The following is a 12,078-nucleotide window of genomic DNA, read 5'->3' on the forward strand; positions in this document are numbered from 1 at the left end:
CCAGGAGAGTGCTAGGAACAGAGCAATCATTCGATAAAGGCTAACACGGATCTCTGGCTCATGGGCCTCCAAACCTTGTTCTCTAAAGCAGAATTTCACTGAAATCGAACAAAAGCTCATAATCTCTGTTCGCAGGTCCTAGATATTTCCATTTACCTCAAGGGTAGGCTCCAATCTCACAAATTTAATTTTAATCTATTGTAATATTCAAAAAACGTCATGAGTTAAACAGCACTGGTAGGACGGGGGGCGGGGAGGGAGGAATACAGGGCCTGAACAATGATCAAAAATCTGGATTCTACAACTTGAGAATGCCACGGTCACTAGAATACAAATAATTTTCATCATAGCTTAATGCAGGGCCAGAGGAAACCTGGGATAAACGCTAGACCATACGGCCACATGAGAGGTGCCAAGAGAAAGTTGGCACAGGGTCATACCGATTCGTGGTCTGACCTCAGCCTAGCACCTACCTTCCTCCCCGCCAGCTCTAGCTGCGTGGCACGCATCACTGGTCGCCCCTGGGCCTGCCGCCATGGCTAGCAAGACGCGAACTCCGCCCGAAACCCAAAAATAAAGCGGAGCCGAGCATGAGCGGGATCTGAGGACTGTCAAGAGCCCGACTCAGACGCTACGGCACAGGAAGGAGTCGCAGCGGTTGCTACCTGACTCTTCCGCCAGCGCCGCTCACGTAAAAGACACGTGACGCGCGCTGGGCGGGACCATGCAGATTTGTTTTGATTCCGGGGTTGTTGAAAGGCAAGCACGTGGTCTCGGTTGCGGCTCTTTCTGTCTTCCCTTACTTACCCTTCTTTCAATGTAGTCTTTTCTTGGCTTCGTTTCTGCTTCTCGTTTTCTAGTCAGGTCTTTCCTTTCCGCCTTGGCGCTTTCCTCCAACTATATTGGAGTTTTAGGAGATGTTTGTTTTTTTTGTCGGGCTCGGAGCAGTGAAATGTGGCTCAAAGCTCGTTTACTCTGCAACAGATCTTACCAGCCTTGGATACCTTGAGAGCTTGCCCTTCTCTTTTTCTTCTCTTCCCACCCCTTTTGCCCTTCTGGCAACAACATGACCCCACCTGGTTTTCGTGGCTGCCAGGGAATATGAACCTAGGGCAGATGTCCTTTCATTGTGTTCCCGGTGACTCATTTCCCCACCTAGACAAGTCGAATCGCTTAGGTTTTCAAGGGCACTAGTTGACAGCTGTCAGGCTCCTGGATTTGTATAGCAAAATAAACAACCGGCTGCTTGATCAAGAGATCAACAACCTGCACTATTCTCCTCGTTTACTCTTCGTCGGTCAAAATCGTTTAACTAGGTCATTTGGGGACAGAAATCTTCCAGTCTGAACATATCTTTATCGATTGCCTATTAATGACAAGCAAAAGAATATAATCATATCTATATATTTTATATATGTGAAATTGGCTAGTTTATAATCTCATTAGGTATGTAAGATAAAAAGTTGAAAAACTAGGCAGTACTTATTGTACATAAAAAAAAAAAAGAAATGATTGTCAAGAGGCAATCCTCTGGGTCCCTACTATGCTTCAATCTTACCCTATCTCCCCTATAATTTCTGAAGTTAAAAACCCAACAAAAATAAGAAGAAACCCAATACGGAAGAAAGCATTGGCTTAAGTGACCGGAGGTCACCGAATTGTTTATTAGGCACATGATGTAAAACTTGGACACTTCCTACAGCAACCCGGATTCCTTGCCCAACCTCCTCTAATACAGCCTCCCTGGGAGTTTCCTTTTTCCCGGGCTCAGCCGCGCTCCTCTCCGCCATTCCAATTCCTCTCCATCCATCCTTCGGGACGCCGGATCCATTCGGTCTCCTGTCACCGCCTGGGGGGAGGAGGCACGGTTCCAATTTGCACCCCAGCCTCCTCCTGGCTCGCCGCACCTGCCACCCCTCCCTGCCTAGGGCAGGCTCTCTCGGCGCAAGCGCACTAGGCGCGGCCGGGAGGCCGAGGGCGACTATAGCAGCCTCGGCCTCCACCTCCTCCGGCTGTATCTGCGCGGGGCTGGTCGGTGGCCGCGGGGACCGCGCTGGGCAGGGGCCCCGCGGACCGCGCGTCGCCATGGGCACCAGCTGGAGCAGCGAAGAGGAGCGGCAGCCGCTGCTGGGGCCGGGACTGGGGCCTGCGCCGGGGGCTGCCCGGAGAAGCCGAGAGGCGGCAGCGGCGGCGGCGGCGGCGGCAGCAGCGCTACCCGCGGCCGCCCAAGGTCCCGGGCGGGTGTACGGGCGCCGCTGGCTAGTACTTCTGCTCTTCTCGCTGCTGGGGTTTGCTCAGGGCCTGGTCTGGAACACCTGGGGTCCCATCCAGAACTCGGCGCGCCAGGCCTATGGCTTCTCCAGCTGGGACATCGCGCTGCTCGTGCTGTGGGGTCCCATCGGTTTCCTGCCCTGCTTCGCGTTCATGTGGCTCCTGGACAAGAGAGGTAAGATGTTCCGGGGAGCACCGGCCGGCGCTGTCACTCCTGAGGCAGCCTCCTCCCTCGGCTTCGTCTTAAGGGTTGTATGAGGTGATGGGAGTGTCGCTCGCATCCCATTCCTGACTAGGAACCTCCAATCCCAAAGCGACAAATACAGGAAGGCTTCTTTGTAGCTCTTATGTTTTTATCGGGGCTCATTATGCAACAGCAGGGATTAAGCCTTCTCTAAATGTTCACGTTTTTGCTTATTGTGGACTTCAGAGCATCCCCGTGCACGGGCTATGTATGTTCTTTACACCACAAAAATGACTGATGCTTTGACTTCAAAGGGATTTTGGGATGTTGAGGGTGAAAAGATCAGAAAATAGACATCAGAAAATAGATGATGCCCAGATAAAAGGAAGTAATGAGTTGGCTTTGCATAATACATGACCCCAGCCCAGGAAGAGCTGTTGAGAAACTCGGACCTGACTCTTTGCGTTCTGGGAAATGATCACGGCACCTTTAAAGCGTGTGTATGTAAGGAGTTGGCTGTGTCAGTTGAGATTTATAACTCTTAGATAAAGCTTGCAAATGAATGAAGACTCTTCACAGAAGAATACTCTGGACAGACATCTCACTTTACAACTTGCTAGTGTGATTCTTTGAAGAGAGAAAAAAAAAGGTCATAGGATTGAATAATAAGGCATTGAATTATACTACACAAGTATGGGTAAATGATTCATGATGGATGTGGTGTATCTACTGAAAAAGGGAGGACAATTTTAGGCAGAGAAGCATAGTGTCTAAAACAAGAGAAATAGTTTGATATGCTCTAATGTTCAGTTCTGAGCATTAATTTTAAGAAGGCCATTGATAAGCTAGAGTACTTTAAAAGTTGTGTAGTAAGAATGATAAAGGATGTAAAAGTCATAATGTATAAGACGAAGGGAACTGGGTGTGTCAAGCTTCAAAATGAAATGAGGCAGAATATGAAATATGTGAAGATCAAGTAAAAGAGGAATTAGACTTAATGTGTGTCGTTATAGAAGGAAGAACTAAACTGAGGGAAGTTACAAAGGGATGTAACTCAAAGCCATACGAGGAAGAACCTTCTAACAATGAAAGGTGCCCAGCCCTGGAAGGTCATAAGTACTTCCACACAAGTACTTATGCAGAGGATATGCGCTAGATTCTGAGGAAGGGTTCCTTGTACTGAATGGAGGTTTTCTTTGTTTGTCTTTTATTTGCTTTTAAACTGAATTATAGATTTTATTTGGATTTCACCACTTTTTCCACTGATGTCTTTTTTCCCCCCTTTTCCAAGGATTCACTTGAGGGTCTCAAATTGCATTTATTTGTTATTTCTCCATAACCTCCTCTGATCTATTACAGTTCCTCAGTCATTTCTTACAAGGTTGGTTAAATGTAAGGGGAAATGCTATTTTTATTGTTTCTTTGTATTTATCTTTTTATTAGGAACATTTTCTCAATATTATTTGCTAAATTTAGCCAACCTTGTCCTTATGGTAGAAAAATGTTAATTTTTACCTTTCTTATTATAATTGTATCTACTATACCTGGCCAGATAAATGAGGGACTACCTATTCTTTTTATAAAATAAGTTACTTTAGGAGTTCTTTCAGAGTTCTTGTGACTATATGGTGAATTCGAATTTATATTTCTATTGGTTGAAGCAATAAAAAATAAATTTTAAAGTTCTCTCTTTTAGGAAGTGGTTTTCCTATTTCTAGTACATTTTCATGTGTTGGCTGCAGGTGTTCTATCTGCGTACATAGAAAGTGAATTTCTGTTATCCCTGGGTACCAAAGTCTCTTTCTCCCTAAAAGGTAGGGAACATTTTAGACTCCCTTCCTTTCTTCATATCCGACAGCAAATACTGGTGAGTCTACTTTCAGAATATATCAGGAATCTAACCACTTGTCAAATCCCCCACTACTATCACCCCAGTTGGAAGACACCATCAGCCCCATCCAAGTTATTCCACTAGTCTCCTAACTAGACCTACTGCCGTAGGTCCCAGACAGCTTAGCGTAGAAGACCGCTTATCCTCATCAGATCGGTTTTGTACTCTCTTACCTCTTTCCGTTTTCCAGCAAGGAAACAAAAAGGACTAGCTAGTGAGATAATAAGAAAGCCAAAAGCAAGTGTGCCCTAGAAGTCAAGTGAAGAAAAGTTCTAGAAGGAGATAGCACTGGAGAGAGTCCTCGCAGAGCCTACATTCTAGTGAGGAGATCCAGTCACCAAACAACAATAAAATTAAATATTTAGTATGTCAGATGGTGATAGCGCTTTGGAGAAAAATAAAGCAAAGCAAAGAAGAAAGGGGATGTGATTGGGTGATAATCTATATACAGTGTCAGAAAGGCCTTACTGATTTGTGTGAGCAGAAACCCAAGGGAAAAAGGAAACTTGACTTCTGGACAAGACTGTTTTGGGAAAAGACAAAGCTCCTAAACTCGTTTGGCATATCCAAGAAAGAGAAATGAGGCCTGTGCAGCTGTACCGAGCCATGAGGGAAACAACAGTAGAAGATAAGGTAAGAGATGACGGGAGGCTGAATCACTCAGGGCCTCGTAGGCCACTGTGAGGTCATTCATCACTGAGAGGTGAGGAAGTTTCTCTCCATTGGAAGGCTTTAAGCAGAAGAATAAAATGACGACTCTGCTGTTGTCTTGAGAACAAGAACCAGAGCAGGGGAGACCAGTCGGGAGGCAAGTGGAATAACCCAGATGGGGCTGATGGTGACTTCCAAATGGGATGATAGTAGTGGAAGATTTGATAAATAATTAGATTCTTGATCTATGCTTAAAGTAGGCTCACCAGTATTTGCTGATGGATTGGAGGTGGGGTATGAAGGAAGGAAAGGAGTCTAAAATGTTTCTCAACTTTTTAGCATTAGTAAATGGGAGAATCAAGCTGCAATTTACTGAGAAGTCTAAGATTGTGGAAGGAGTAATTAGAGGCAGATGGCATGAAGATCAGGGGTTTGCAATGCCTGTTAGATATCCAAGTAGACAGGTTAAACTGTCAATTGGATTTATTAATATGGAGTTCAGGGGAGAGGCCTGAGCACTAAATTTAGGATTCGTCAACCTGTAATGGTATTCAGAGCCTTGAGGATGAGTGAGATCACCTGTGGAAATGGGCGTTGTTTCAGAAGAGGACTGAGTCTGGAGGTATTCTGACATTTAGAGGATGCAGAGGTAAGGAAGAACTGGCTAGTGAGGACTGACAGTAGAGCCTTGAATTTAGCAACACGGAGCTCTTTGGTATCCTTTAAAAAAATAGTCTCACTGGAGTGGTAGGAGTGAGTCCAAAATAAATTGTGAGGAGAAGAATTGGAGACAGTGAGTGTTGATATTTCTTTCAAGCAGTACTGCTATACAGGACAGCAGAGAAATGGGGCAATAGCCAGAGGGAATGTGCCTCCTGAAAAGATATTTTTAAAGACAAGAGATATTAAAACATATCTCTGTAATGCAGTATCCTAATAGATCCAATAGAAAGAGAGAAATTGACAATGCTGGAGGAAGAGGGAAGAATTGCCGTTACTATATCCTTGAATAAGCAGGAGGGGATGCAGTCCTCCAGAGCACAAGTAGACAGGTTGGCCTTAGAAGTGTTGACATCTAATTCTCCAATAATAGAAGATAGAGTATATAAATACAGATGGTGGGTTGTAGGAGCTTGTAGAAGTTATCTTTGCTTATAGTTCTCAGAAAATAGGAAGCAAAATTATCACCTGACAAGTGAGGATAGGGGAGCAGTTATTGGAGGATTAAAGAGAGAGGATAAATTATTAAACTATTTTCTAGAACAGTGAAGAACACATGGACTAGGAAATTATAGTCATGCGCTTCTTCACCATGGGTATGTGTTGTGAGAAATGCGTCATTAGGCGATTTTATTGTGTGTGAACATCATAGAGTGTTCTTATATGAACCTAGACAGTATAGCCTACAACACACCTAAGCTAAATCGAATAGCCTATTTTCCTAGGCCAGAACCTATACAGCATGTTACTGTACAAAATAGCATGAGATTAATCAAGCACAAGAGAAAATGATGCCATCAAGAGATGCAGTAAACTGCTGAACTCTAAAATAATGATAAAAAATATAGTATAGTAAATGTATAAACCAGTGATAGTTGTTTACTATCATTATCCAGTATGTACTATAATTAATTTATGTGCTATACTTTTATATGGCAGTACAGTAGGCGTGTTTACACCAGCCTAACCACAAACACATGAGTAGTGTTTTGTACTACGATGTTACAACAGCAATGACATCACTAGGAAATAGGAATTTTTCAGCTCCATTATATCTTATGGGACCACCATTCACTGTTTATGTCCATTGTTATCCAAAACATCATTATGTGGTGCATGACAGTATAGTAGAATTGTTGGGCACTAAGGGTCTGTTTTAAGTTATTAGGCATTAATTTCAAGAGAGACCAGCCAGCATGGTTGTGTTTTCCTCCAGCCTGTTCTGTTGAACAAGCACAGGCATGGACAGAGTTGCAGTTTACCAGGTGAACAGGACGAAGAAATTGCAGGCCAAGAATAGAAGGTTAGGTAGAGAGTGCTATGGAACATGGGATCTAAACTGGGTAAAGGAGAAAAGGAGACACATGACGTGGATGAGAAAAAGTAGTAGACTCCAAAATTGTCATTCCCAATTGGATGAAGATTTAAAGTACTAGAGAGAATGAATGGGAAAGAAAGGAAATGACTAATGGAATGCTTGAATTTGAGATTATGTCACGGATGCAATTATGGTAAATTTAAGGAAAGAGCATAACCAAGAGAGTGGACAACTGAGGTAGGGTAAAGGACATGATCATGAAATAAGAGATCAGGAGACTGAGAGGCCAGGGTATTGAAAGGATCATTTAGTGGATATTGAAATCACCAGATTTTTGTAAGAAATAGTGTCCTAAGGAGTAATAATGAGCCAATACGTTTTCAAGTAGTGAGGGTGAATGACTCACAGGCAGGTATGTGGTTGTCTGTAGACAATTGCAGCAAGGAGCGGTGAGTATTACAGTCAGATAAAATCAAATAAAGGCTGTTCGGGCCATGATGAAGTAACAGGAACTGGATTTATCCTTCTATGTTAAACAACTAAAAACAAAAAACAAAATCAAAATATATGAAACAGTGGTTTTTAGACATTGGGCAACAGGCAGAGCAGAACAGTCATCCCTGTGATTGCTTCAGGTTACTGCCTGAAGAGAAATTCCAAGCAGCAGTGAAGAAATGGGATCCCAGACAGAGCCCCACAGTTTTCTTAAGTTGGGGAGACAATTGAGAATTCAAAGAGGCCAACATAGCTATAATTCTTAGTGTAGAGTACCAGAGAAGAAAAAGCTTCACCAAGAGAAAGGTCTAGATTTACAGAGAGTTCCTCATGAGCACCAATCAGTGGATACATGTGAGGAAACTACTTAAGTCTGAAGAAAGGATCACCAGAAAGGAGCAGGCAGAACAATTCCCAAAGTTTATACAAGACTGGGAATACTTCACTTTTCTAATAGCCAGAATGGAAAAACCTCAGAATACATAGCAGGAGGTTGGGTTGGATACTCAGAAGGGTATTGCCTCAGTAGTAAAGACAGATGGACCTTAGACTAAAGGCTGCTCTGGTTCCCTGTAGTAAAGCTTAAAAGTACTCCTTGAAAAGATAGATCAGAGGTAACTTAGCTGTGTCTCAGAACATTGTTCAAAAATGTATAAGGAGTGAAAAAAAAAAAATCATTGCCCAACAAAGTAAAATTCAGAATGCCTGACATCCAAATCAGAAATTACCAAGCATGCAAAATATTCAACCCATAAAGAGGAGAAAAAACAATCAATAGAAACAGGCCCAGAAATGGCACAGAAGATAGAATTAATAGACAGGGGCATCAAAACAGCTAGTATAAATATGCTATGTATGTTCGAGAAGATAGAAGAAAGCATGAACGTGTTAAAGAAAGACGGGGAAAAAAGACCAACATTAAACTTATAGAGATAAAAATGTCATCTCTGTCTGAGACAAGATTTAACAATAGATTAGACATTTCAGAAGAAAAGATAGGTAAACTTGACGACATAGCAATAACACCATCCAAAATGGAACGCAGAGAATAAAATGCTAAAAACGAACAAAGACCCCACAAGTATCAGTGAGCTGCAAGACAGTTTTAAGTAGCCTAATAGTACACATGGAATTAGAGTCCCAGAAAGAGAAGAGAGAGGTAATGGGAGAGGGCTTGGAGTAAGATGAGGTGGAGGGAAAATCAAGAAATAATGGCAAGAAAAATACCAAATTTGATATCTATAAACCCACAGGTCTAAGAAATTCAAGCATCCCAGCAGAAGAAACATGAAGAAAACTACCCCAACACACATCATAATCATATTGCTTAAAACTAGAGAAAATCTTAAAAGCGTCAAGAGAAAAGAGACTGGGGAGCTTTAGAGAGGAAAGAGTAAACAATGGTCTGGCAGTGGCTGGGGAAGCAGTATTCTCAGGAGAGAAGCTTCAGTAGGAGAAGGTGAAGAGAATGTTTAGAGACGAACTTGAGAATGTAAGGATTCCACTGATTCTGACTGCTCAAGAAGGCAGGCACAGTCGAAGGGTTCCAGAGTTGAGGAGGTGGTGGACATGAGGTCAGATTAGGGGATATATGAATCCATATTGGGATAAGAATGACCTGTGAATCTTGGATCTTTCATGACCAATGTAAATAGGAAGAACAGGCACAATGTGATTAGTCTTGATGGTCTCCAAGGTAGATTGTGGTGGCAAGGCTGTGACTGTTGAGGATAGGGAGAGACTAGAGGTCTTGCCTGGAACGAATAGACCTTGTCTTCAGTCCAGCTGATGGAATTGCGGAGCCTGGGAAAGGCAATCTTACCAGATAAACTTTGGGGCCATCAGTGATTTCCCATGCTTCCGCTATGGATGGATGTCTGTCTCTGTCTCTGTCTCTGTCTCTGTCTCTCTCTCTCTCTTTGTGTGTGTGTGTGTGTGTGTGTGTGTGTGTGTGTGTGTCCAGTCAATTTTGCATCTTGATTTTTTAGATACCTGTTATAGAGACTCCAATCCTATAACCTAACCAAATAGGTACCCAATAAAAGGAGTTATCTCATTCATTGGAAGGACGCTTCCTACAGTTTCTGGATGCCATATTTGAACAGAATTTATTTTTATTTTCAATCATGTTTGGTTTTCCAGAATTGTTCTGATACCTTCCATGAAATGGTTTTTGCGCTCACATCCTAGCACTGAAATCACTTAGGATCTATTTACATAAAGGTCCCAAATGTCTCAGAAACCTATTTTTCTGGGGTCCTCATTCCCCTCCTTCCCCAAATCAGTTGATATCTTTTTGATTACATGCAGTTTTAGAGTCCTGCCTTGTCAAGTTTTGAATGAGATAAGGAAAGCATTCTGTTCAAAATTGAGCATCAGCTGGAGGTAGATTAAGTTATACTTGGCAACAATGAAAAATAAGCAAGGAAGCCACAAGCTGTACCTGCAAGGTTGCTTAAATAATCAGCTTTTCACAGCTTCTCTTAAATGTTTGTATTAGCTGCTATATTGTCATTTGTTTGATAAAAAGCATAATTGAATAGAAAAATGTGCTAGCCTCAAGCAGTAGTAATGGGCACCTGATTGTTTGGACCATAGGGCCATAGACAGTGCCCCATTACTCACTTGGTGGCTACTTAACCTTAATTACAATCCAAATATTTAGGAAAAAATAAACATCATATAGAACGTAAGCCTTATAGTCCCAAATCTTAAAATTTTATTATCTCATAGGGTACCCCATATAACCTTATAAGAGCAACATTTTAGAGTATTTATGACCATGAATGTACTTTTTATTAATTATACTCTATTTCCTGTGGCTATACAGTGGTTTTAAAATCTGTGTTCTGATAGGAAAAGCAATAAATGAGTATATATGCATTACTCGTTACCAAGAGCACAATTTTCTGTGCTGTTCCTTCTGCCAAATTGTATTAATCATGCTTAGATCATATAAGAATATTATAACATTAACTCAGTTCATATAACAAATTATCCTCATGTAGCATGTCTGTACCTGATTCAGGTCTCAAATTTATTTTCGTTAACTATGTTTAATCTGCGTAATTATAGTTTTGTTGACTTTCAGTTTCCTTCAAGCAGAGAAGCCCTTTGAAAACCAAACATCTAACCATCTCTTCTTTGCAAAGGAAAAAAGAAAGGTCTGGAAAAAAAGAAAAATTTCCATTAAACAGTTTAAATCTACTCACTGTGAAATGGTTTCAAAGAGGTGTTAGGTTTGAGAGAAATTGGAAGAAATGTTGTCACCTTTGCCACATGCTCAGTATGAGCCACCTGTGTGATGTGACTGCCACACACAGTAAGGTGGTATTAGTTTAGAAGTAACAGAAGTATAGCATTCTAACAGTAGGAATATATAGTCCCATTACATTACTCTGTCATAACCAGAACATTAGGTCTATTTTTGATTACATTATTTTATATTCTCTCTCTCTTTTTTTTATTATCTATGTGACTGACCATTGGCACACATTTTCAAAATAATTGATTGTATTGGGATACAAAGGGAAAAACTAGCTGATTCACATTTCTTGTAAAGTCTTAAGCCATGCTTCTTATTTATTAACAGCAGCATTCTATATAAGTTGAAAGCCATCTGATAAATCAAGAAAAAAAGACTATTATTGTATTAATAATTAAAGGACCCTAAAGGATCACTTCCTACGACACTATAACAAGTAATAGCTTATCTTGATTATAATATAAAATACGTAATTGGCTAGTTGTCAGTTTTTGAGAAAATTTAAAGCAATAATCTATCACCTTAAAAAACATTTTAGGGCCAGTTTAGAGCTTTTGCAACTTGCATTTTAAAATTAAAAATTTTATATTAGAGATATAAAACTAAAATACCTAGTCATTTAAAATTATTTTCTATACTTTTTAGTGTTACAGGTAAACAAAGCACTGTAGCCACTTACTTTGGAAAACTGGAGCTAGCGAAACTTCTTCTTCTGTCGATGTGATCATTCAGGTTTTCTATGAAAGTTAAAATAATTTCATTTTCAGCATGCAGAAGTGTTTTCTTTTTTCCATGTTGGGAGTTACAGGGAAAAGCTATATTAGGATATAATATCAGTATGATTGAGTAAAAAACCTTTATTCTTAACATTGGACTTACTTGAAGAGAAAAGAGAAAATAATCTGGATGTTTTTGTTTCCTTTCAGGTCTTCGGATAACTGTGCTTCTGACATCCTTCCTTATGGTTTTGGGAGCTGGCCTAAGATGCATACCTATAACAGACTTAATGCTTAAAAGAAGGTGAGTCCTATAAATTACTTAAAATTTTTTCCCATATTTTTTCTTTTGTTATGAGTATATTATATATGTTTGTTTATAAACTTTTAGTGAACAGTTCATTTTTAGGACAATCAGTAGAGGTTAATATTTATGGAAACATTTATTTATTTTTTTCTCTATATGATGATTAATTCAGTGAACATTATTAGTTGTTATATGGAAGATACTATACTAATTATGTAAATAAAAAGAGAATAAGTTCACCTTCCTGGCATTCAGGAGCT

The 12,078-nt window shown here is 40.7% G+C and overlaps 2 protein-coding genes across 4 annotated transcripts in view; one reads left to right on the forward strand and one right to left on the reverse strand.

Annotated features, from left to right (window-relative positions):
• Positions 1 to 680, reverse strand: part of HSPBAP1 (HSPB1 associated protein 1) — a 47,131-nt gene extending 46,451 nt beyond the window's left edge. For both annotated transcript variants that reach the window (XM_006905569.3, XM_025052076.1), the window contains exon 1: positions 474 to 680. In XM_006905569.3, coding sequence (XP_006905631.1) covers positions 474 to 537 — 64 coding nt within the window. In that variant the 5' untranslated portion in view covers positions 538 to 680. The remainder of the gene's footprint in view (positions 1 to 473) is intronic.
• A 1,007-nt stretch (positions 681 to 1,687) lies between these two features.
• Positions 1,688 to 12,078, forward strand: part of DIRC2 (disrupted in renal carcinoma 2) — a 67,680-nt gene continuing 57,289 nt past the window's right edge. The window contains exons 1-2 of one of the 2 annotated variants that reach the window (XM_006905570.3): positions 1,688 to 2,446; positions 11,722 to 11,815. In XM_006905570.3, the coding sequence (XP_006905632.1) occupies positions 2,086 to 2,446; positions 11,722 to 11,815 (455 nt within the window). In that variant the 5' untranslated portion in view covers positions 1,688 to 2,085. The remainder of the gene's footprint in view (positions 2,447 to 11,721; positions 11,816 to 12,078) is intronic. The other variant, XM_015596215.2, reaches the window with a different exon arrangement.

This window comes from Pteropus alecto, unplaced genomic scaffold (assembly GCF_000325575.1).
Source record: "Pteropus alecto unplaced genomic scaffold, ASM32557v1 scaffold251, whole genome shotgun sequence".
Lineage (NCBI taxonomy): Eukaryota > Metazoa > Chordata > Mammalia > Chiroptera > Pteropodidae > Pteropus > Pteropus alecto.